The sequence below is a fragment of the Pelmatolapia mariae genome, linkage group LG12 (genome assembly GCF_036321145.2).
Source record: "Pelmatolapia mariae isolate MD_Pm_ZW linkage group LG12, Pm_UMD_F_2, whole genome shotgun sequence".
NCBI lineage: Eukaryota > Metazoa > Chordata > Actinopteri > Cichliformes > Cichlidae > Pelmatolapia > Pelmatolapia mariae.
In genome coordinates this window covers 12,631,264-12,658,336 of record NC_086237.1, presented here as the reverse complement: position 1 = coordinate 12,658,336, position 27,073 = coordinate 12,631,264, and the positions used below count along the sequence as shown (strand labels likewise).

Genomic DNA, 27,073 nt, shown 5'->3' with positions numbered 1-27,073 from the left:
GGCAAAGTGCAAAATGGACATGGTATACTGGCGTATCTATCACACATTTTGCCATGCTGTGAGCATAGAAATCAAGATTTAACTACCATATTATGCAAGTCAAAGTGTAGAATCATCCTTTTATTGACCACTCATTGTCCTTCCCTGAAGTTCATTTTCAATTCAGTAGTGTAGTTGTAGTTTGGGTGCTCCCAAGAAGTCCAAGAAATATGTGGAAAGAGTAAAAATAATATCCTTAAAATTCAATTCCTAAAATTAAAATCACCATTCAATTTCAAGGTTAATAATATACAATCATTTTTATTTGACTAAAGCAGAATATTTTTGATATAAAACTAAAGGTCTCCACTTGCTTAAAACGGCCTTCTTGCTGTTTTTTTGTTTTGTTTTATTTTGTTTGTTTTATTTGCTGTGTTATGCTTTTAAAAACATCAAATTCCACAGTGGGATTACTACATAAACAAACAAGAAACACTTTGAGAGTGCAAATCTCTATTGTATTTTATCTCTATTAAGCTTTATTGGAGATGCAGACATGGAAAGCTGGAGTCTGTGTCAGGATCGCCAAGTAGCTGTTCCTGTGCCTCTTGGTTCTCCGGCTGTTGTGCCCGTGTAGTTGGTGTACTATCCCACAACATCACTCATGTTCAAGATTTACACAGAGCCAGATAACTACTTTCAAATTACTTTCTCGTAACAGCACATTGATACAGAATTTTAGGATTTGTTGGATAATGCACAAAAATATTACAACTTGACTCTTAAAAAAGTTAATCAAGAAATTGGGTTTTATGACAAGCAGTGCTTAAATTTGCTTCTCTTGCTATCCATGCTTTTTTTCTCCATAGCCAATGTCTGATACCTTCACAGGTGTTGAATAAACTGTCATGCAGAGCAGTTGTGCCCATCAAATAAAAGAAGTGCCACAACTTTCAGTGTGTTAATGCATCAACTTCACATGCAGAACAAGTGGTGAACTGCTGTAGTTTATTGTATGACACCTTTTTGTTTCCTCTACATGAGCTTTGGGCAGTAGTAGGAGCAGTGTGCTGAATGTACCTTCTAATGGGGAAGCAACCCAATTAGTCATAGAGTCTGTCAGTTAAGTTGTAAAATTTTAGAGTAGGTAGCTTACTAACAGTGACAGAGAGAATAAACAGCCATATGTGTGTCAAAAAAGGAGTAGTTGTGCATGCTGTGCTCACTGATGTTGGTCGCTGTGGTTGTTGTAACTGTGGGTGTACTTGTAAGAATGCGCAAATGCACTGTTGGCACTTCCTCAAAAGCTGCAGTTGCCACAGCCTCTGAGAATTGTTTAGATATTGAACGGTACATTATGGAGCCTCGCAAGGGATGTTGCAGAAAAAAAATTTGTATGTATTTTTTGTGAGATAAAGATAGTACTTAGCGGAAGGGGAAACACTCGTGGCAATGTGTACTCTGATCTGGTGGTTCTGGTTGCATTCATTAACAACCAGCTGCAGTACTCTGGACAGCTTTACAGGTACCAATGGAAGCACGATAAATGCAAACAAATAAACTCTTTCTCAAGATCTTGCAAAACTTTTGTGGGATCTTGCAAAAGTAAGTTTTGACATAATTTGTTCCGTTTAGTTTGGTGCACAATAGCAATTTTGTAAGATCATACTTTAGCAATAAATTGACTTTGAGAAGTCCTTCACCAGTCTTAATGTCATGGACAACAAAACACAGTTCTATGCATAACATGCATGCTACACATTCTACAACAAACATAGTTATTTTTTCATGAATAAAACTTGTATAAGTAAAAAAAAAACAAAAAAAAAAACTCTTAAATTTAAGGTCTTGATGCATGCTGAATCACCCAGGTAAGGAAATCCCAAAAAGTAAATCTGTGCCTCTGGACATAGTGTTGTCAGTGGAAGAAACTCATCCACTCTCCTGACCCCCTTCTTGAAGATGGGAACCACCACCTCGGTCTGCCAGTCCAGAGGTAGCACCCCTAATCTCCACGTAACATTGTAGAAGCATGTCAACCAGGACAGCCTTACAACATCCAGAGCCTTCAGTTACTCACGGCAAACCTTTTCCAACCCAAGGAGTTGTTTAACTGATGTAGGCCCATTTGGAAGAGAAACCCTTCTATACGGGTAGAAAGCAGGGGTCAGCCAAGGTAATAGAACTTTAAAAGCTAAATATAGTTTATTTACAACAAAAACAAACAATCAAAACAGCCCTGGTCAGGAGGCTACAAGAATTAAAATATAGCTATATAAAAGTAAAATGCTAAAAATAAAATTCTAAAAAGAATTCATTCAGAATGTGTGAGAATACAGATGGGGACCTCTGCCAAGCGCTCCAAGCGCACCCTCACTATACGTTTAGGCACCCCAGGTCTGTCCAGCATCCTGTCCTGCGACCTGATCCAACACACCACCAGGTGTTGATGAGTTGACAGCTCAGCATCTCTCTTCACCCAACTCTCCAGAACATACGGCCACAGATCTGATGATATTACACATTCATGATTGACCTGCGCCCTAGGGTCTCCTGGTACCATGTATAGACTCCAGAGGCGGAGGCAGACATTTGAAACACCCGGGGCTTAGCCCTAAAGGGTACTATGCATGTGGAATTATTATTTTTTTTTTTTTTTTTTTTTGGGGGGGGGGAGTTAGAAATGACTGAAAGACTAATTGGCTCTGTTTTGAGTTTTGTTCAAAGAAGAATGACTTCACATAGTGAATAATATATATCACATCTGCAGGACACCTTAAACTAGTTTTTTTTAATTAGGCAGCAAGGCACAGCGAAGTCGGGGCTGTATCAAGACACAGGGACTAAACCCCAGTTCAACCAGACCCAGAACTGATCCAGAATTAAAACAGGACTACAACAGTTCAAAATCAGGACTACTTAGGATTTAACCAAGACAGAACCAGAATCAGAACTAGATGATAGTAGCACTAAAAATCATCATAGACCTGCACTACACTGCATAACTTAATAAATATAGAATTTGAAAAATAACAAACCTAAAAAGAAACACTAGGTACGAGATACATGAGTACCTATGATACGGTGATACTTTTGGTAAACAACCATTTGACTAACATGTCTGTCTCACCTGCTCTTGTTCCATCTCTGTTCTGTCCTCATTCTCCTCTCCTTCTCTGCTCCTCTCTCTCCCTCTCTGTTCCTCTCTCTCTCCCTCTTTGAGCTGACAATCATCAAATATACAGTGGAAACCAGATATTTACATACTCTTCAGATCAAAACAAACACTTTTTAATTGTAACATCAAATCAGACTAAATGTTTATCTTTTTAGGTTGATAAATATAAAAAACATATTTGTTAACTTTAAGAGTAAAGAGAGAAATTGTCTATTTCTAAATTGTAAATGGCACCAAATTGTATTCAAAATTTAGCCACACTTATGGAGCTCCACAATTCTTTTCCTGGTGTTTTGGTTGACAGGCATATAAGGCAAAAAGCAGGCTCTGTGTTTTGCCTTATATGCATCCACAGGTGTGCCACCAATTTACTCACATGGACTCTACTAACCTATCAGAAGCTTGTCTGTGAAGGTTCTCAGTCATCCAGGTCATCGTAGACTAAGGAGCTTGGAAAGAAAAGCGTCTGGACTTCTTGAGTTGCTTGAAGACGTTTCACCTCTCATCCGAGAAGCTTCTTCAGTTCTAAGGGTCAGTGGTGGAGAGTCCCAGATTTAAACCTAGTGGGAGTTTCCCCCCCAAAGGGGGACAAAGGACCCCCTGATGATCCTCTACCTAATCACATGAGCCAAGGTGTGAAAGTGGGTGTGGGTCCTAATCAGCCAGAGTTTCGGGTGAGCTCGTGAAATCTGGCCCCACCCTATCATGTGATTTCCTGAGGTCAGATGGCCCAGGATGTGAATGGGCGTTAAGACATCTGGGAAGGGATCTCAAAACTGGATTATAGATGGCAGACAGTTGGTGTCGTAAACCACCGCCTCTGTTCAAAGATGGTCGCTCACAGTGGAGGTAAATGGCCTCTTTCACTCCTCTTTCAAACCATCTGTCTTCGCTGTCCAAAATGTGAACGTTGGCATCCTCGAAAGAGTGTCCTTTGTCCTTTAGATGCAGATGGACTGCTGAGTCTTGTCCTGTGGAGGTGGCTCTTCTATGTTGTGCCATGCGCTTGTGAAGTGGCTGTTTGGTTTCTCCGATGTAGAGGTCTGGGCATTCCTCGCTGCACTGTACAGCATACACCACATTGTTAAGTTTGTGTTTAGGAGTTTTGTCTTTCGGGTGAACCAGTTTCTGTCTGAGTGTGTTGCTGGGTCTGAAGTACACTGGGATGTTGTGTTTGGAGAAAACTCTCCTGAGTTTCTCTGATACACCGGCTACATAGGGGATGACAATGTTGTTGCGTCTGTCTTTCTTATCCTCCCTCGCTGGTGTCTGATCTTCTTTTCTGTGCCTCTTTGCTGACTTTATAAATGCCCAATTAGTTGTCCTTTGTGTCTCACAATTGTGTTTCACAATGAGCTCACCCGAAACTCTGGCTGATTAGGACCCACACCCGCTTTCACACCTTGGCTCATGTGATTAGGTAGAGGATCATCAGGGGGTCCTTTGTCCCCCTTTGGGGGGGAAACTCCCACTAGGTTTAAATCTGGGACTCTCCACCACTGACCCTTAGAACTGAAGAAGCTTCTCGGATGAGAGGTGAAACGTCTTCAAGCAACTCAAGAAGTCCAGACGCTTTTCTTTCCAAGCTCCTTAGTCTATCAGAAGCTTCTTCAGCTCAGAATGGAATCGTCTGGAGTTTTCTTATTAATTAACAATAAACTTAGTGTATATGTACTCCTAAATTTGATGAAAGTGATTAAAATAGACAGCTCCCTCTTTTTATTCTGACATTTAACTAATTCAAAAGATATTTCAATATTTATTTATCTAAAACAAAACAAGTTTACTCTAAATTGATGTTGTTGTGTTCTTGTGTTTTCTATAAAGTGTATGTAAATATCTGGTTTAAACTGTGAACATACTGCTGTGTATTGAAATTCCTCTTGTTTTGCATAGGAATATACTGAACAACATACAAAGCATAATATATAAAATAACATCTAACAGAGATTTTTCTTTGAAAGAAGCCCCTTATGTCCATTCTTGTATATCAGTACATTACTGAAACACTATTTATCCGTGGAGGGTAACAACTGAAAATATGAAATAAACATGCATGTAAGCTAAGACTCTCTAAAAAAAAAAAAAACCCAGCATTGTTGTTGTTCGGCTTTTCATTTCGCCATTTGTTGATTCACTTGAAGAGCAAGTAATGTAATATGGGTCAAGTGATCAGTTTGATATCAATCTTTCGTGATACACCATCATATTTACATTATTTGTACAGTACGAATGATTTGCTTTGGTACCTGGTCAAACTTCAGTTCTCCTCTGTCTGCCTGGCTACGTTTCTCCAACAGCAAACTCACAGGTAGAAGCTCCCCCCGCCCCCTCACTCAGTCGCTGTGCCTGAGCTCGGATCATACCAATATTAGGGGGGATTTACGCACAGTCGTAAATTCCCAGAGAGTGCACTATGTGCTTCGAATATTGTGTGTAGTTTTTTGTTTTATACAGTTGTCAGCCAGGCATCTAACTATGAAAAAATTACACTCCAAAAGACCCCGGGCTTCTGATTAAACAACCCGGGCTTAAACCCAGTAAGCCACCCCCCGCTCCGCCACTGATAGACTCCCTTATGTTCGAACATGGTGTTCATTATAGACACACGTTGGTTTGCACAGAAATTCCGTAACAGAACACCGCTCGGGTTCAGATCTGGCAGGCCAATTCTCCCAATCATGGCCCTCCAGGTCTCACTGTTGCCCATGTGAGCTTTGAAGTCTCCCAGTAAGACGACAGAGTCTCTAGGTGGAGCATCCAACCCAGGGACTCCAAGAAAGCTGGGTACCCTTAACTGTTGTTCGGTGGATAGGCATAAATGACAGGACACATTACCAAACCTCAAGGCGCAGGGAACAACCCTACTCATCCACTGGGAAAAACTCCAACATACAGGCAGCAAGCTGAGTGGATACTAAGATTTCCACCCCAGCCTGCAGCCTGTCATCAACTCCAGACTGAGACAGAGTGCAACCCTTCTCCAGGAGACTAGTTCCAGGGCCCGAGCTGTGTCTTGAGGTGAGCCCAACTATAACTAGCTGGTACCTCTCAACCTCACGCACTAGTTCAGGCTGATTCCCCACCAGAGAGGTGACATTCCATGTCCCAGTCACTAGTCTTGATTGGGACGGGTGTAGTGTGTTCACCAGACGCCTACGGCGCCTCCTGCGGGTGGTGAGTCTACAGGAGGGGGGGCCCATGTCCTTTTTTCGGGCTGTGCCTGGGCAGATTTATTTGCTAATTAGCTGGCCACTGTTTATGCTGAAAGCAAACCTTCAGTCTTTCCCTGAGTGTTGAAATAACTGCGGTAGTGAAAACCTCTCCAATCAATAAGTCTGTTTTCCCATTGTTGCCTTAATGATAACTTACAGTAACTGTTCTCTCTCTGTGAGAAAGCTGTGGAAGAGAATCTGTATTGTGGTATACTATCAGTAGCAGGGGAACAACATGAGAACAGTCCCACCAAGGCTGGAAACAGAGCAATACTGCAAGAGCATATACTAAAAGACACAACACGTAACACATAACAACAATGCTCAGTGACTAATGGAGATAAGAGCAAACTACAGCGACCTCCCTGAACAAGCTCCAGTGACCATGACAATGACAGACATCCAAGAAAGAGTTTCAAGCATGAAGAGCTGGACAGCACCAGGCCCTGATATGATTCACACTTAGTGCCTAAAGAAGCTAACTGCACTCCATGAGCACCTGGCTACACAAATAAACCAGCTGCTGTTGGATGTGACAAGGGGGGACAGGCCTGATCCCCAATAATCCCCGGAAGGAACTGCTTCCATCCAGCAGCCAGCCAATAAACTGCCTCAGCACAGCTGGAAGCTCCAATCAGGTATCATAGCAGCTAAGATGCACAGGCACATGGTTCAATACATGAGCAGGGCCCAGAAAGGAATTCTCAGAAACATGAGATGGGCTAAACACCAGCTCCTGGTAGATAGAGCAGTCACTTACTATAACTGTAAGACCAAACTGACTAACCTGTGCACCACCTGGATTGATTACACAAAGGATTATGACTCAGTGCCATTGGTTTACTGATCCACACCCCAATCTCATTCAGTCTGGTTTAGTCAGATGGTAACAGAGAGAGGGAAGGTAGTCAGAACTGAGGGAACTGCACTACCAGAAGGCAACAGTGCTGATTTCAAGGAGAGTTATGAATACTCCCACAGGCAAATGAGGCAAATGAGAACTATGAAGAGGGCACTGGGAAAGCCGGAACCACCAAGTACCTGCAGAGAGTAAGGAAAGTGCTGAGGAGTCAGCTGGATAGGAAAACCAAGATCCAGACAATCAACACCTATGCCCTGCCAGTGATCAGATACCCTTCTGAGAGAATAAGCTGGCCAAAGGAGGAGATAGAAGCCACTGACATCCAAACAAGAAATTTCTTTACCATGCGTGAAAGGGTTTCACTCCAAATCCAGCACCCTGAGACTGTAGGCTAAGGAGAAGGAAGGAGGCCGAGGACTAGTGAGTGTCAGAAACACCATCCGGGATTAAACAACAGAGATCCATGAGTACATCAGGAAAATGGCTAAAACTGATCATGTGCTTAGTTTATACTTCAACCAGTAGAAACCTGAGAAAGAAGAGGAGGAAGAAGAGGAACCATCATGGAAGGACAGGCCCCTGCACAGCATGCACCACAGGCAGATAGGAGATGTGGCTGACATTCAGAATTTTTATTAATGGCTCGACAAAGCAGGTCTGAAAGACAACACAGAGGCATGAATCATGGGAGCACAGGAACAAGCCTGAGCACAAGATCAATAGAGACTGGGGTCTAGCACACCAGGCAAGACCTCAGGTGCAGGCTGTGTGATCCCAGGAATGACATCTGAGATCTCTGTGCAGAAGAAAGCAGTCTTACCAACAGTGATGATACTGTGCTGGACACTGAAGCTCCCAGGCCTCTGGTGCAGGACCTGGGCTTGAACGATAAAAGACCGCCCACAGGGCGAGTGGGGAATATTTATATATGACAGTGGAAAAAAAGATTATTCCAGATGTGTTGAAATATGATGCTGATAAATAATTATTTTGCCCAAATGTTTTTCCATTCTTAGATAATCACAATTCCCTAATGCTATCCACACTTTAAGTAGAATTTGAGCAAACCAGTTGACCTATTATCAGATACATGTATATTTGTGAACACTATACATCGTATATTTTTACTTATTTGATTTATTTATACAACACATTTACAACACATATAGATATATATTCTGAAAGAAAAACAAAATATATTAAAATACAAACACTTTGAATGCAGTTGACTCAGACATCTCAGTTTCAACAAATGCTTCAAAAGTTCATCATGGTTCTGTTGACAAATTTGTCCAAATCTGAAGCTAATAAAATACATTTAAGACAGTTCACATAGGTTTCATCTTTTTATTTTTCCTAAAGTTTAGTTTAAAATTGCAGTTAACTGCATTTTTCACACTTGAGTTTTGTTTTATTGTTTCAGTTTTAGATCACTATAAATAATAATTCATATTTAAACAGTCCTGACAGATACCCGAACATTCAGCTGCACTTGATATTAGTGCGACTGAAGATCATAATTTACTGTAGTAACGTCTCTTTCCTCACTCCCCTCCACAGACGGATTTACACAGATCTCGGTCAGAGAGTGAACCAACATCACTACCCTGAGACTAAAAGTCACAATCTTGACGCGTTAAACGACGTAGCAGCTACCTCTGCTTACCAATGAACAAACACACGTCTCCGCCACGCTGCGCCTATCAGTACCCACACAGCGGATATATGTGCGCAATACGTCGCTGTGCCATCTGGGGAATCAACAAGCTGTAAACTTTCAGAGGACGTGAACTACCGGTTACGGAGAGAAGAAAGCAGCGATGTTTGAGCACGAGGAATTAGAGGGGGCAAATACGAGTCGTTATCGCCCCCCCAAAGTTCCCGTATCAGTAAAAGTCTTGGTTTGTGTAAGTGTAGTTGGGTGTCTTGCACTTGCATCATTCTTTGTTTGTTTTTTTTGGAGTTTTTCTTCAGGAAAAATAGACCCGGGCCCTTCGGACAAGGGTGCCAGTCCTAATTGCACTTTCTCAAAAGCTGCTGTGGCCGCAGACTCCTGGAATTGTTCAGAGATTGGACGGTGAGTAACATTTTAAACTTGGGACACATTTTTTTTCACATTACACATAATATTATGCACTGTTCCAAATGCAAACTTTAGCAATAAAAGATCTTTGAGAACGACGTAACCCGGGTCTCATCACAGAAGTGTACGGTTATGTTTTTCCCCCCTCTACATCTATTTACCAGATAACTGACAAACGGATTGTCCACAACAAAATCTGCATTAGGCTTCATCTTTCATAGTTCATATATGTCATAATTAAAGCTTTTTATACCCACTTTAGTTATCGTCACATTATTTAATTAAAAATCCAAATTCATACTTAAATTGTATTTTACAGCTGTCTTGTCTCATTTACATAGAAACACATAAAAGCGTGAACTACACTTTTAAGCATATGACACGGAGGATAATACATTATTATCTCCGCCAATGTTTGTGCTTTTGGTCTGCGATCATTCTGTCTGCAAACACAACAGCTCAAAACGTTTTGAATGAATTCTGAGTTGTAATGGTGCACAGTGCGGTCATATTAATTGATTAATTAATCTATCAAAAATTTCCTTCATCCATCAAGGTCTCCAAGGTCGACTAAATTATTTATTGGTCAAAAATGGAGAAAAAGCCTTATAACTAAAACTATGATTCTTACAGATGTGGTGTGTATTGTCAACACATAGAAAGTATTGCTTTTCTACTGAAACTGAGCACTCAGACTGCGTAGTTCCATCAGAGAGCTTTCTGATCAGCTTCACAATCTCTCCAGTTATATCAAACCCTATGAAATAAAATCTTAGTGTGATTTTTGACATATTTAACTTGTTGGTTAAAACAGCCTCATCTCTGCTCCATATCAAACTGAGGCCTTTCTTTCTGTGAAAGATGGTGAAATTGTAATTCATGCTCTCATTCCTCCCACTTGGATGATTGCAACTGACCTTACAGTGGTCTCAGTCAGTCCTCTCTGCCCTGTCTCCAGCTTGTCCTCAATGCTCATGCTAGGCTCCTCACAGACACCTGAAAAAAGTGTTTTTATACATTTCAAGATCCTCATGTTTGTCTGCAAATGATCAGGTTAACTTCATTGTGGGATGTAATAGACTAAAATTCAGTGAACTGTGCATCCCTTGCACATGCAATAACAACAAAAATGGAACACGTTGTTTCAATGGCAATTTAATTGTGGGACATTAATTTTAATATTTTTTTAAATTGTAAATTAATTGTGCACCCCTAACACATGATAAAAAAATAACACTAAAGTGATAACGATGAACTCTTTCAGGGACATTCTTCAGAAAGGCGGCTCTGCAGTAGATGCTGCCATTGCTGCGCTGCTGTGCACCTCCATCATCAACCCACAGTGCGCAGGGATCGGAGGCGGGGTCATATTCACTGTGATGGACAGCTCAGGTAACAAGACACCCTCGAACCTCTTAGCTCAGCCCTGCTGGAGATTAACATAATAATATGTCATCTTTTCAAAGGTAAAGTGAAAATCATCACCTCCAGAGAGACTGTCCCCAGCAACGTGACCTCTGACCTGCTTAAGTCGTGTCCTAACAGCACAGAGTGGACCATGGAGTGGCCGCGAGGTGGGCTGTTTTTATACCATAATGCTAATATTTATAATGGTTTATATAATCTGCTCTTGGACTCACTTTTATGACAAAGCTCATTTATTCTGTTTAGGGGACTGCTAATGCACACTATGTGTCATGTCTTTCCTCAAGAAAGGAAAACAGGGATAATAAAAAAGAAAAGAAAAGAGAGGGAGATAAAGCAAACCACTACAGATGGTTTGGCTGTCGGCAGTTATTCAAGACAATGAGTCAGTTTCATATATGACACTTATCAGAGTAATCGAACATAAACACCCTGAAACACATGCTCCTTAGTTTCAGAAACAGCCAGAGAGATTGAAGTATTTAGGTCTTTCTCCAAACAGGTTGTTAGAGAGTTATCTCTGGGATGCCGGTGTGATAGCTCCCTCAGGACAAGAACTCCGGTCCTAGAGTGGGGCACAGAGAGTGCTTTCCAGATATACTTTAATGAACATTAACTGATTGAACAGCAGGCCAGTAGTACAGCACTTGGCATACTCAGAGTATGGGGGTGCGTATGTGTGTGGTTCTAAATAACAAGAAATCAGGGAGAATAACAATTATTACATGACAACTATAACAATCATTACTTTTCAACATCATACACCAATAATGAATTACAACACAAATGATCAATTAAATCCTCTGACTTAATCTCACATTGCCATTTTAAACAGGCAGAAAACAGGAGTATCTGCATATCCCAAGCAACAGAAAAGGCCTAATATCTCTACACCACTAAAGATCAGCAATTAGGTGGTCATCAGAGCCCTCTAGTGGCCAAATAACCTCACTGCTATACACAAATCCGTGTTGGCTACGGTGAAAGGCACATGCTTCTTCAATCAAATCTCCTGACATACTCCATATCATGTAAATGTCCTATGATCCGATACTCCTAATATAAAACCCCAAAAGGATGTAAAAAATATGTCAACGTATAGATCCGTCTCCTCCTAGTTCTCCTCAGTGGAGATGTATACTTTAGCACCATAATACCACAGATTTCTTACAACTTCCCGAAATTAACGTCAGAGTTATATCCATTCTATAAATTTGAGAATTGACACTTAGAGCTAGAAAGGTTCTGACGCAGGAAGGTTCTTTGCGCAGAAACACACACGGCTGGAAAATCGCTACTCCCCCGCACTCATGGAAAAATGTGCTTAGGACTCTTAGTACGGCGGGACTGTTGTAAAAGCATGTGACATCAACATCCAGCAAACAGTGAGAACAAAGTGGAAAACTTATTGATAACTTATTGATAACTTATTGATAAAGAAATCACCACTACAAATATAACAATGAAACCGAAATATAAGGAGACTTTCTGACACAGGTCTTAACAACGTTAAAGCCCTTTCCTGTTTGATTTGTCTGACATTAGAACAGTTCTCAACTTAGCCTCAGTCCTTTTTGAATGAGCTTTAGCCCAGAGAAGACAGCTGCATTTCTGGATCATGTTCATGTATGGGTTTCTTTTTTTACATGATAGAGAATTTCAATTTGTGGATGGCACACTGAAGCATGAAAAAGTAAGTATATGCTTACTGTTGTGGTGGGGTGGTCAGGGGTGTTATGATTAAAATGCAACAGCGCCACCTAGGGGAATTTGGCCCCTAGGAAATACAAAGAGCGTGTGTTTTCAGACTAAAGTGTCCTATTATATTACATTTCCACCAAATTATGTGTATAATAATAATTTCTAAACTCAAAATAACCCGTAACCGCACGGCTTTTTACGTACTTGAAATAAAATTTAGTCTGTGCAATTCTACAAATTTTGGTATCACTCCGATACAAAGTGCAAAGAGCAGTATTGCTGATACCAATACTTTTGGTATCAGCAATACTGCTTATGTAGGGGAGAGCAGTGTGTCATGATTTTTGAGCTGACTCATTGCGCATTTGCCAAATTGCCCTGTCCAGGGTGTACCCCGCTTCTCACCCTAAGACAGCTGGGATAGGCTCCAGCCACCCCCCCCCCCCACCCCCCCACCCCGCAACCCTGAATTGTGGTGGAGGAAGTATGAATGGATGGACAGTAGGACACATACTGGATTTTGAGGATAGAAACAAATAATTCAAATTTGATCCAATTGTGTTAGGATCAATCCGATACTGATATCAGTGATGTAATCGATTAGGGATGGACCTATCTGATATTACGTATTGGTATCGGTCCGATACTGACCTAAATTACTGGATCAGATATCGGAGAGAAATAAAAAATGTAATCCGATCCACTAAATATCACAAAAGCAGCCCACAAAACTTGCCGTAATCCAGCTCATGACCTTAGCACATCGGAGCAGTATGGGTCACGTGATAGAGCAGCTGTGGCGTGCACACCTCTTGGCGGTCTGGTTGAGCATTTGGAGCCTCGCTACATGGTACCACACTGGCATTTCATCTCTGAGAAAGCTATCCCAGAGAAGTAAAACAAGTGTGTAAGTTTATCTCTGAATGTTTGTAAAGCAACTTAACAACTGATATATGGAGCGACTGCCTCTCATTCTCTCCCTCTCCTTTTGCTACTTCAATCATGAAACTGATCAATGATCATCTGATCGACTTTTCTGCTGCAGGCCGTCTCTCTTGTTTGTTTATCACCCACTTTACGCCAGAAAGAGGAAATAATAATCAGCAGCAGCTGGTTTAAACTTGATAAGCTGTTGTTAGAATGTATTTAATATTACTTTCTACACCAGGATCCTTTCCTACGTAGCTGACAGCTGGTAACTGTGCAGGGGCGGGTCTAGCAAAGTTTTGCCAGGGGGGTAGGTAGGGCATTAACAGGGAAAATGGGGCACAAAGAAATACTTTTCTTTCTTATTCTCATTTAAAATGTCTCGCTTTTAAGAAATAATTATCCGAATCTTACACCCAAAGTTTTCATCTGATGTAAAATGTATAGAAATCCATTGTTGTATATACTAACTATTAAGTCTAATATATACTCTAGTAAGCTATAGTAGTTGGTAGTGCGTTGGTGGTTCTTTGTGTCCCGGGATGGGCGTCCAGGTACCCACCGGCTCACTCCTTGGTGGCTGCTTATCAGGGCCTGGAGCCTGGGGCTCCGGGGGTGGGGTGCCCTTGGCCTCTCGGCCTGGGGCTCGGTCACTCTGGCACAGCTGGCAACCAGCATAGTTCACGGGCACGTCACTGCAACCCCCCCTGGCTTCTGCTCCGCGGCTGCTGGGTGATTCCTCATCTGGGACTCTCCTCAGCTCTTTCTGGGATAGTGGCGCGGCTGCCCCTCTGTTGGTCTTCCTTGGTCTCTTGTGTTCTGGGGGCCTCTGGATGTCTGGAGTTTTGATCTCCTCCATACCTGCTTCATGCCCTGGAGGACGGGGCAGTGGCTCCCCACACCCTCTAGCAGATCATTACATGAAGGAACCTTTTAAAAACAAGCGCGTCCATGCTCACAGGTGTACACACGGGTGCTCACACACACAAACTACACCCTTTTTGGCTCCTACCTCAAAGCACACTGTGCGCTGTCGATCTTACGTGCTGCACAATAATGTTTAATATTTAGTATTTACTGTTATATTCCCGTATATCATCGTGATGTTGTTTATTCTATTCCTCTCATTTTCTTCTGCTTGTTTTCTTTTTTCTTTCTCAACAGGTGATCCAGGTGACTGATATATGTATTTTTTGTCTGCTTATTTAGTTGGTTTTTGGTTTTTTTGCCCTTTATCCCCGTCCATCTTCTCCACTGCTTTTTCCCCCTCTTTCTTTATCCCTTTTCTTTTCCTCATTCAAGTCTGTCCCGTATCTAGCAAGTGAAAATAAAAACATAAAACATAAAAAAGTGGTATCGCGCTATCTCTAGTATCGATACTATCGACATTTGGATCGATCTGTCCACCTGTAATAGAATTATCAATGTGAGTCTGCAGAGAATGTTCACACATAAAGTCTTCATAGAGTAAAAGATATAATTGTCACATAAAACTAAGAGAAAGATCAGTTTCATCAGTTTCTGAATGGGCTGTTCAACAATAGACAGCTTGCCAGAATGCTGGGGCATCTTTCCCATTTTCTGGTCTCTAGATAATATAAATTCGATCCCAGGACAAATCTTAATTTTCCTCACAAGTCCATGTTAATCAGTCATGGTTTCTGCTTTGGCTTATCTCCACTCATTCTGTGGCAGATTATCTGTCTGCAGAGGTGAAGCTGGAAATTTTGTGAGATCCTGAAGTGGGGCCAGAGACACAGGCTGCTGTGGATGCACATGTCCCTGTCTCTTATGATCCTGTCAGCAGAGTACAAATGAACTTCCTGTATTACTTCCTGATTGTCTATAGTGTGCTGACTTTAAGGGAAGCTGTGGATCCATATATAGAATGAGCATAGTCTCTGTTAAGAAGCGTCTTATGAGTATGGGATGGACAACAATAAGAACTGGGAGTATTTTTTGGAGCAGTTCACTTGTGGCAGATATAAAAAATAAGGAAAATACAAATTAGAATATGTGTGACAAATGGATCAAGAAAAGAAAGGGGGCTACAGACACCATTTATTTATGGGGCTGTTCTGTGCTACACTCCTGCACACAGGCTGCATAAACAGTAAGAAAAGAAAGTATAAGGTATGCTAAATGCTTCTATAAGCCAGAAATAGTGTAAATATGTAAATATAGTGAAATAATCTAAAAGTAAATGTAAGATGCAAAATGTTATCTCTAACATAATCAGTTACAAATGGACACACATTTAAAAAGTACAGTTTCCCTGTGAAATGGAGCAGAATAGAATAGAGTATTTACAAAATAACAATTTATAACAAATGTCATCTCTGATCATTAAAGGTCAGGACCTTACAGTTTACTCAAAACACAAAAAATGTATTTGTGACTTTCCAGCACTGACTATCCATTATCTATCTGACCAGATAGCAGATGGATTGGGGTTCCTGGGGAAATTCGAGGTTATGAAGCGGCACACCGGCTTTATGGGAAGTTGCCGTGGGCCGACCTCTTTCAGCCGACCATCAAATTAGCCCGAGAAGGATTCCCCATTCCTTACTACCAAGGTCAACACATCCCACGCATTGGTAACACGTCACTACGGTATGAAAAACACCCACAATGTGATTTCAAAAATACGAAGAGCAAACAATGAATGTTTTAGCTTTATTTCACTGTCTTTGTCTTTTAGGGAGTTATATTTAGATAAAAATGGGAACCTGCTTAAGACCGGTGATACTGTGAAATTTGAGAAACTGGCTGACACTTTGGAGACGATCGCAAACGAGGGACCAGATGTGTTTTACAACGGAACAATAGCAAAGAATTTAATCAGTGACATACAGAACGCAGGTATTATCAGACGGGCTTCATGCTGCTCTCTATTCTAACAATTTTCTATGTCTGCCAGGCACAATGATCTAATTACAAATTAACAAATCGATTGGTTCTATAAAAATCTATCATGATCCCTCACAGGCTACACTGTGATCTGTCTGGATCCTTTCAAACTCTTGATTATGAAATGCATTGTGTTCATTTTTGCTCAGCAGAATCTTTTGTTTCACTGTTTTTGCTCAGGAGGAAACCTCACAAGGGAGGACTTGGAATTGTATGAAGCTAATGTGACTGATGCGTGGAATATTTCTTTGGGAGAGTTCCAGATGTACTTCCCTCCACCCCCTTCAGGAGGAGCCATCCTCAGCTTCATCCTCAACATCATGAAAGGTTCCTGATTGTTGCTTATAGCATGTAGAGTTTGTTTCATATAAGAAAATGATCCTTATCAATAGTTACAAATGTGATACACTAAGAATGCATGTTTTCAATTGAAAAAATAAAAATTATTTATATTTTCAGGATACAAAATGAATTCAGAACCTAAGACGACTGATGAAAAGATTTTGTTTTATCACCGTTATATTGAAGCTTTAAAAATTGCCAATGGATTAAAGAAAAATATCAGAGATCCAAACTTCAGCTCAGATGAAGTAAGTATCTCAAAATCCTACAGATTTGCACCTACTTTATTGCATATAGTATGATTCTATTTAAGTGACTAAACAATTAAAAGTAGCAATACCACATCACAAAACACAAAACAAACAGTGCAAAACAGTGAAAAGGGATGCCCTGGTTTCAATATGAGAATAATATTCACATTGTTTGCAAAATTTACTTATAATTGTAAATGTACCCATTTACGTAATAATTATCATAATATTTGAAAAATATAGCTAGAAAGAGAGCTAACTTCACTCAAGTTTTTAACACTAGTTACTTCTACTTGCCACCTCTGCCTCCAGGCCCTGGTGTGTTACTAAAATAGAGGGGACATGATGAAATTAATGAGCTTCTGCTCTGCCTGAACCCACTGCTCCACCCCTCGCCTGCAGCTCATCCACAAACCACACCCCACCACAGTCGGTGTATGCACATTGATAATGAGTTGAGATGTGAACAGATCTGAAGTTTTTTTTGTAAGATCTCTGAGCTTTGCACAGTCGGACTTTGGGTTAATTTGCTAGGGTGAGATTGTGACTTTGTGTTAACAAAGTGCTTTTACAGAGGTGTTCACCTTTGTTAATGATCAGTTAATCAAGGGCGTTTGATTATCAGTACCTGGCTGCTACTTATTTTTAAAGTTCTTATAGAAGCACTAAGGGTGTAGAGAACCAGTAGAGTGCTGTAAAAATTTCTTTGAGTCTCAGCTTTTCCCAGTAACTCTGCATTTTCATTTCAGCATCATTCTGAGCAGTGATGTAACTTTTGAAACATATACGTATAAATACAAGTTTTAAAAGCACGTAAACCTTGGGGGTGGGCTCACAACACGGACTCCAAATTACCATCAGGGTGTACACCGCACCCCTGGCGTCATTGCCCACCTCTCAATTTTAAATACACGTAGACATTGAGGGCTATCAGGAGGGGCTATGTGCTTACCTGCTGCTCTCTGGCAGGTAGCTCCATGCCCTCCTGGGTTTTAATTGCACCTTAGAACACATATACATCAACACTACATATGAGCGGGTAGAGGGAGGTTTGGAGTCTTCTCACACCCCCGGTCTCTGCGGCCTGCTGGAGCGGGGGGGCTAGGAGGAGGAGTTGGCCGTCCGACTGGGGTCTGGTGTGTGGGGCCTCCCTGCTGCTGCGGAGTCGGGGCAGTCTGCTTCTCCCCACTGCAGGGAAAAGGGTAACACCACCTGGGTCTGGGTGCAGTTTCCCCCTCCAGGGGCAAGGGTACCTAGACCCGGTTCTTAGAGTACGCTTGGGGAGTGTGATTGTGTGTACAGCGTCTCTTTATGTCTGTCTCCACGTTGATTGAGTGTGGAGTAATTGCCTATGAGAGCATGAGGGTGGGAATGGATGTTTGTATTTGAGTGTGCCTGTATGTCTGTGTCTATATGTCAGGTTGGGTATCAGACGCCACCTCTCTGGGGACATCTCAGGCCCTCCAAGGTTTGGAGGCCTATCTCCCCCCACCACTTCCCCTGCCAGTGGCAGACGCCCTCAGACATCGATGCGTTGGTGGTTCTTTGTGTCCGGGGGTGGGCGTCCGGGTACACACCGGCTCACTCCTTGGTGGCTGCTTATCCGGGCCTGGAACCTGGGGCTCGCTCGGGCCACTTCGGGGGTGGGGTGCCCTCGGCCTCTCGGCCTGGGGCTCGGTCACTCAGGCACAGCTGGCTGCCGGCGGAGCTCACGGGCACGTCACTGCAACCCCCCCTGGCTTCTGCTCCGCGGCTGCTGAGTGATCCCTCATCTGGGACTCTACTCAGCTCTTTCTGGGACAGTGGCGCGGCTGCCCCTCTGTTGGTCTTCCTTGGTCTCTTGTGTTCTGGGGGCCTCTGGATGTGGGACTGTGGCCCCCCACACCCTCTAGCAGATCATTACATTAAGGAACCTTTTAAATACAAGCGCGCTCATGCTCACAGGTGTACACACAGGTGATCACACACACAAACTACACCCTTTTTGGCTCCTACCTCAAAGCACACTGTGCGCTGTCGATCTTACGTGCTGCACAATAATGTTTAATATTAAGTATTTAGTGTTATATTCCCATATATCATTGTGATGTTGTTTATTCTATTACTCTCGTTTTCTTCTGCTTGTTTTCTTTTTTCTTTCTCAACAGGTGATCCAGGTGATCGATATATGTATTTTTTTGTCTGCTTATTTTGTTGGTTTTTGTTTTTTGCCCTTTATCCCCGTCCCTCTTCTCCGCTGTTTTTTTTTTTGTTTTGTTTTGTTTTTTCCCCCCTCTTTCTTTCTCCCTTTTCTTTTCCCCTGTCCCGTATCTAGCAAGTAAAAAAAATAAAATAAAATAAACAATAAAAGGTAAATCAAATTGTCACGGTTCTGGGTCTATCTGACCCAGTATTTTGAGTTTATTATGTTTTGGTTTAATTTTGAGTAATGGATTGTTTTCTTATTATCTTGTTGTGCTGATTATGGTGGTGGTGGTGATTACTGGTTTCTGTTCATTGGTGATTAGGATTTGTGTTCTCATGTGTGGGTTTAGGTGTCATTTTCTGTCTGTCTCTCAGTGTCGAGTCTGCGTCTTTGTGTAGTGTTCTTGTTTCCTGTTTTATTGTGAAGGTCTGCGTCTCATGTGAGTGTGTTCAGTTTTACCTCTGTCTCGTCTTGTTAATGACTCCCAGCTGTGTCCACCACCTGTGTGTAATCTCCTTGTGTTTCTCTGTGTGTATTTAAGTCACGTCTTTAGTCATTGTTGTTGCTGGTCCGTCTGCGTATCCACCCTGCTCCATTCTGTGTGTCTCCCTGCTGTCCGTCGTCTGTTACCTCTGCTCATCCTCCTTCATGTTCAGGTCCTGGTTTGTGTCAGTAGGTTAGTTGTTCTCAGTTTAGATAGTTTCGGTCCCGTTTGCTGTTTTGTCCTTTTCATTTTGTGTTTAATAAACCACCCTCTCACCTTCATTCTTGCCTGCGATTGGATCCTCCTTTATTATTTTCCACACGGCTTATTTCACGCGCCGTGACAGTACGGACCAGCCAGCCATGGATCCAGCGGCATTCAGTCCACCCAGGGAGCTTCAGGAGGCCGTTATCAACTCTGCTTCTACATTAATTAACCAGTGGTTTGAGCATGAGGGAAAAACGTCTCTCTACACTGTGGAAGCCGACCTACAACACCTTATTTCCAGTTACCCCTGGTTATTGGACTCACTGCACCCGCTCGTACAGAATTTTGTTCTTTACGAGCTTCACCTTCACCCTCCCTCCGCTACCGCTCGCCCACTCGCTTCAATGGAGGACGTGCCGTCCGACCCGCCGGACGAGGAGTTACCCGGTCCGTCGGAGCCGTCTCCGAGAAGAAAGCGACGTTCGCGCCGCCGGCGCGGCACCCCACAGCCGGATGTAAGGACATGTAAACAGTCGGCAGTGGTGAGTGAAAGGGACACTTTTCCTGCTGCGTCAGATTCAGTGACTGTGTTTTCTGGGGCTATTTTTTGTGTGCCTTCTGAAAATAACAATGATTTTTCCGTCTCACCCATGGCCACTGCCCCAAAGACTGCCTTTTCTGAGCCTACATTTTGTGTTAATGACTGTGTTCATGCTGTTGTGTCCAAGCCTGGAGTACCTGAGTCTAGCACTATGAACATAGGGAACTTAAGTGTCAGGGAAGTTTTTTCGTCTCCATCAGTTCATTCGGGGGAAGTTGTAAACCTCACCGAAGCAGTTTTTCCTGATCATGTTTTCCCATCTACACTTTCACCACAGTCTAATGTGGGGTCTGTAACACAGCTAGCAGGACAGTTAGCAGTTCAGTCAGCAGCCACGCTGCCCTCAGTTCAGTCAGCAGCCACGCTGCCCTCAGTTCAGTCAGCAGCCACGCTGCCCTCAGTTCAGTCAGCAGCCACGCTGCCCTCAGTTCAGTCAGCAGCCACGCTGCCCTCAGTTCAGTCAGCCACTCCACCACCTGTTACAACTTCGCTACTTGTAGCCCAGTTGCCACCAGTTCAGCAGCCTACCCACCCGCTCATTCAGTCACCATCCTCACCGTCTGATTCTACGCAGGGAACACACTTCACCATTACATCTGCTGGTTCTCTTAAGCTGGCCACCTCAGAGACGGTTACTCCCTCTAGGGCCTCCCCAGAGGCTGGGTGTCGCCGCTTACCAGCTGACTCTGGACCCCTAGAGGTCAAGACGCCAGCGCCAGCAGTTTCACTGGGGAACTCACCAGAGCAGTCTCGGCTCTTAGCGCCCCCTGAGAGCTCAAGTGAGTTCACCCGTCCGCCTCCGTCCTCTGCTGAGTGTATTGGGGAACACTTTCAGCCCTCTGAGGACTGCATCCCACTGTTGCTGCCTGAGTCTAGCCATTGTGCTGCTCAGTTCCAGCCAGTGTTCACACCGGCAGAGGTCCGCGCACCTGCTGCCTCAGTGTCTGTTTCCACTGGAGGGCCCGAGGATCCCGTCCAGTCTCAAGCCACGTCAGCTGGGGGCTCGGGAGAACCCAGCCAGCTTCAAGTGTCGTCAGCTGGGGGTTCGGAGGAGCCCAGCCAGCTTCAAGTGTCGTCGGCTGGGGGTTCGGAGGAGCCCAGCCAGCTTCAAGTGTCGTCGGCTGGGGGTTCGGAGGAGCCCAGCCAGCTTCAAGTGTCGTCAGCTGGGGGTTCGGAGGAGCCCAGCCAGCTTCAAGTGTCGTCAGCTGGGGGTTCGGAGGAGCCCAGCCAGCTTCAAGTGTCGTCAGCTGGGGGTTCGGAGGAGCCCAGCCAGCTTCAAGTGTCGTCAGCTGGGGGTTCGGAAGAACCCAGCCAGCCCCAAGTGTCGTCTGCTGGAGGGCCCGAGTCGCCCGTCCGGCCTCAAGTCACGTCAGCCGGAGGGTTCGAGTCGCCCGTCCGGCCTCAAGTTTTGTCTGCTGGGGGTTCAAGAGAACCCAGCCAGCCTCAGGTGTCGTCGGCTGGAGGGCCCGAGGAGCCCGTCCAGCCCCATGACTCGTCAGCTGGAGGTTCAGGAGAACCTAGCCAGTTTTTGGCCTCATCAGCTGGAGGGCCCGAGGAGCCCGTCCAGCCAACCGCTGCCTCATCCACGCCTGCAGCCGCAGCTTCATCCACGCCTGCAGCCGCAGCTTCATCCACGCCTGCAGCCGCAGCTTCATCCACGCCTGCAGCCGCAGCTTCATCCACGCCTGCAGCCGCAGCTTCATCCACGCCTGCAGCCGCAGCTTCATCCACGCCTGCAGCCGTCTCGCTGCCGTCAGGTTCCGCAGCCGTCTCGCTGCCGTCAGGTTCGGCTCCGCCTTCGCCTGGCCCTGCCTCTGTGTCTTCGTCCACGCCTGGCCCTGCCTCTGTGTCTTCGTCCACGCCTGGCCCTGCCTCTGTGTCTTCGTCCACGCCTGGCCCTGCCTCTGTGTCTTCGTCCACGCCTGGCCCTGCCTCTGTGTCTTCGTCCACGCCTGGCCCTGCCTCTGTGTCTTCGTCCACGCCTGGCCCTGCGGTTGCCAAGCCGTCGTGGGACCCGACCCGTCCTGTTCCACCTCACCTCTGCCGGCCGCTTTCCAGGCCTCTAATTGGGCGTCATGGCCGTCGTGGCCGGCCTCCTGCGAGGGATCGTCGCCGCTGCTGGCATGGCAGCCGACCTCCGGATCTGCTCAGTGGCCGCCACTGCCGTCCACGTGGCCGGCCTCCAGAACTGTTTGCCCGTCGCCGCCGCCGCTGCCGTGTGCACGGTCGGCCTCCAGAACTGTTTGCCCGTCGCCGCCGCCGCTGCCTTCCACGTGGTCGGCCTCCAGAACTGTTTGCCCGTCGCCGCCGCCGCTGCCGTGTGCACGGTCGGCCTCCGGAACTGTTTGCCCGTCGCCGCCGCCGCTGCCGTGTGCACGGTCGGCCTCCGGAACTGTTTGCCCGTCGCCGCCGCCGCTGCCGTGTGCACGGTCGGCCTCCGGAACTGTTTGCCCGTCGCCGCCGCTGCCGTGTGCACGGTCGGCCTCCGGAACTGTTTGCCCGTCGCCGCCGCTGCCGTGTGCACGGTCGGCCCCCTGAACTGTTTTGGTACCTGTTTTGGCTCCTGTATGGCCGACCTCCGGGTCGACCCCCTGAACTGTTTGTGGACTCTTGTTGAGCTCTTGTTTGGTTTTTGGTGTTGTGTTTTCCTGTGTTGTTTGGACTGTTTGGACTCTTGTGCTCCTTGTTTTTTGTTTGGTTTCTGTCCCTCCTTCCTGGACCCCCTCCGCCCGCCCTGGTTTGGTGCTCTTGTTTCGTTCTGTTTTTTTTGTTTGTGGCTGTCGGGAGCCAGCCCTTAGAGGGGGGGGTACTGTCACGGTTCTGGGTCTATCTGACCCAGTATTTTGAGTTTATTATGTTTTGGTTTAATTTTGAGTAATGGATTGTTTTCTTATTATCTTGTTGTGCTGATTATGGTGGTGGTGGTGATTACTGGTTTCTGTTCATTGGTGATTAGGATTTGTGTTCTCATGTGTGGGTTTAGGTGTCATTTTCTGTCTGTCTCTCAGTGTCGAGTCTGCGTCTTTGTGTAGTGTTCTTGTTTCCTGTTTTATTGTGAAGGTCTGCGTCTCATGTGAGTGTGTTCAGTTTTACCTCTGTCTCGTCTTGTTAATGACTCCCAGCTGTGTCCACCACCTGTGTGTAATCTCCTTGTGTTTCTCTGTGTGTATTTAAGTCACGTCTTTAGTCATTGTTGTTGCTGGTCCGTCTGCGTATCCACCCTGCTCCATTCTGTGTGTCTCCCTGCTGTCCGTCGTCTGTTACCTCTGCTCATCCTCCTTCATGTTCAGGTCCTGGTTTGTGTCAGTAGGTTAGTTGTTCTCAGTTTAGATAGTTTCGGTCCCGTTTGCTGTTTTGTCCTTTTCATTTTGTGTTTAATAAACCACCCTCTCACCTTCATTCTTGCCTGCGATTGGATCCTCCTTTATTATTTTCCACACGGCTTATTTCACGCGCCGTGACACAAATGGACCATTACGGCAAGGCTGGGATGGTCCATTTGGTAAAGTAAATCCGTTGGGCATCTTTCTTCGCCTTTAGACAATAATTCTGATGGCAAAAGAACCAAACGGGACAGGTTTTTAAAAAAAAAAAAAAAAAAAAAAAAAAAAAAAAAAAAGCACGTAAACCTAAATTGGCTTAATACTTGTCTTTAATTTAGTATGTATTATTATCATTATTATTATTATTATTATTATTATTATTATTATTTTAGTATTTAAAAATAAGTATAATTTTGTGTAATGTGGTGTTTTCAGATGCTCTGTAGTTCACACAGACGACAAAGAATTTCAGAGAATATATCTTTGCCAGTCACATGTTGAGCTTGATCACTAACCAATATTATAACCTCTAGTATTCATTCATTCATCTTGCATCAGTGATGCATCAATGATCAAAATTCTGTTAACATTTGGCTGTAATTTGTTAATTTTCTTGACAGCAATGTATTTTCTGTAATGTGCTTATTTATTTAGTTTTATTAATTCATTTTATTAATTCTCTGTATTTCACACAGATGGCAAAGAAACTGACAGAGGATAGTTTTGCAGACAGCAAACGAAGCTTGATCAGCAGCGACAAGACTCTTGATCCTGACATCAACTTGTATCTGGACAGCCATGGCACCACACATGTGTCTGTGCTGGCTGCAGATGGATCTGCTGTGTCTGTCACCAGCAGCATCAACGACGAGTCAGTACCTGCATCATTCTGTTTCACTGTTAGAAACCAGCTATCAGATATTTTTCTTTCTTGAAACTGAAGATTTAAGAGATTATGGAGGAACTTGTTTTTAGACTATTTCTATACTACAAAGAGTGTCTTGGTGTTGTAGTTAATTTAATATTTTTGGTTTACAGATTTGGCTCCAACGTCCTCTCTCCAAGCACTGGAATCATTCTCAACAACCAGCTGACTGACTTCTGTGGTAGAACTAATAGCACATCTCCCGGTAGGAGATCAGCAGGATACTTTTTACATTTATTTTTTATTAAATACAAATCAGACGAGGAAGGCGGATTATTTCAAAACTAATACCACAAAGAGTTTAATTTTTTTTCTTGAAATTATTTTCCTGAGGGGACATATTTCTTTAAGTAATTTCTAATATATACATAGGACAGCACGCTGGCATGGTGTTGCCTTATAGCAAGAAGGCCCTGAGTTTGATCCCACTGGTGTGGAGCTTGCATGTTCTCCCCATGTTTGTGTGAGTTCTCTCTGGGTACTGCGGCTTCCTCCCACAGTCCAAAGACACGCAGTTAGTAGGGTTAGGCTAATTCGTGACTCTAAATTGCCCATAGGTGTGAATGCGAGTGTCTCTGTGTGTTAGCGCTGCATCAAGCTAGCCACCTGACCTCGGTTTACCCTGCCTCTTGCCCCATGATAGCTAGAGTTGGATCCACCACCCCTGCAACCCTGAGAAGGATAAGCTGAAGATAATCGATGGATGAATCTATAATATTGATTTAAGTGTGTTCAAGGTTCTGTATAATTCAGTTTGGACATAGCATCATTTAAACATTAATCTAACACACTGACAGAGTCTCAGTAACAGCTGCACTTTGACAGACATTTTACTTTAGTTTGATACAGATTCAGTAGAGAGAACTCACTTGTGGTGTGTGCACTTTCATCATTTCTTGATAAGCATGGGCGGATGCGATTCTAAATTTGTTTGTAGAGCACAGGTGTCAAGGGCCAGTGTCCTGCAGATTTTAGATGTGTCCTTGATCCAGCACAGCTGATTTAAATGGCTAAATTACCTCCATCAGTATATACAGACTGATTTCTGTTTTCTAGTTTTGTCATTCAAGGTCTTTGTTGTATTTCTCAGGGGAGCGGCCTCCCTCCAATATGGCCCCATCTGTGCTGAAGTCTCAGTCGAAGACGCTGGTGATTGGAGGGTCTGGTGCTGAAATGATTCCACCGGCTGTGGCCTCGGTACGTATGCATGGTAAACACACAAAAGTGCCATTACATATTAAATAAAATAAATTGATGCGGACTGATGCCCGCCTTTGCTGTTAAAGGTTGCATCATAGTAACAAGATTCTTCACCCTAATTTATCCTGTAATCATCACTTTCTCACCTCATTTTTTTTTTTTCTCTTCAAGGCGCTCATGAACCACCTTTGGTTTGGAAAGAGCCTTAAGGAGGCAACTGATACTCCTGCTGTTTTTGTAGACTCTAAAAGTGAAGTAAAACTTGAACCCAAGCTTGAAAAGGTAATTTATTCAATGTATTTAAATGATAAATTAGTAAGTTCTATTTCTCTTGTTCCATCTGAGTCTCTCTCCTCTTTGCCCTGCAGGATGTAGTTGATGGTCTTGAAGCTAAGGGACATAAAGTAGCAAAATTCTACAATACAGTTAATGCTGTGGAAAAGGCGGGCAGCTGTATCTCTGCATGGTCTGATGAAAGGAAAAAAGGCAAAGCAGCTGGTTACTGAGACCAAGAGTCAGTGATGTTAGTTATACAGCATGGTCTTAAGGTTAATGATACTGCTGTAGCTACAACACTGGTAAATCTATATTTGTCTGTTAACTGATAGTACATACATGCTTTACTCATGTGTCTCCATTTCTTTTTTTTTTCTTTTTTTTTTTCTTTTTTTTTTAGGGATTGCTGTTGATATCCGCCTCAATTTTTTACAATCAATATGACCTTTTAAATATTTGTTCATTTTGGGTTTTGACTAAACAAGCAAACAGCTTTCAGGTCGAAATGTGAAGCCCATGCCTATGTTTCTTCGACCTGCATTCTTTATAAACAGCAGGCCAGGAGGTTGAGACTGACTGAAAAACTTTTGGTTACAGTAAACAATTCATATTTTCAAGTCTCATCAAATTCACGTTTACTTTGTAAATTTTAACCCACTGGATTGTCCAGAAGGGAGATAAAGTCAGTCTGCCCCAGGGCAACTGTGCCTACAACTGTAGCTTGCCTTCACCAGTGTGTGAATGTGAGAGTGAATGAATAGTGGTATTGTAAAGCGCTTTGAGGGGTCCCGAAAAGCGCTATATAAATGCAATTTATTATTATTATTATTATTATTATTATTATTATTATTATTATTATTATTATTATTATTATTATTATTATTATTATTATTATTATTATTATTATTAAAGTAAGGTACACTTGAGGGCAGTCCTAGGTTATCTATCAATTGATTTGTAGTTCCCCCCCCCCCCCCCCCCTTCCAAAAAAAAGCAAAA

General features: G+C 43.6%; 1 protein-coding gene across 1 annotated transcript; it reads left to right on the top strand.

Moving 5' to 3' along the window:
- Positions 1-9,040: 9,040 nt before the first annotated feature.
- On the top strand, positions 9,041-26,344 carry LOC134639081 (glutathione hydrolase 5 proenzyme-like). Its single transcript, XM_063490118.1, has 12 exons — positions 9,041-9,311; positions 10,582-10,709; positions 10,784-10,891; positions 15,806-15,983; positions 16,072-16,232; positions 16,461-16,607; positions 16,740-16,870; positions 24,369-24,544; positions 24,712-24,803; positions 25,689-25,795; positions 25,970-26,080; positions 26,167-26,344. The coding sequence occupies exons 1-12, from the start codon at positions 9,055-9,057 to the stop codon at positions 26,302-26,304; spliced, it is 1,734 nt and encodes a 577-aa protein (XP_063346188.1). The 5' UTR covers positions 9,041-9,054; the 3' UTR covers positions 26,305-26,344.
- The last annotated feature ends 729 nt before the right edge of the window (positions 26,345-27,073 follow it).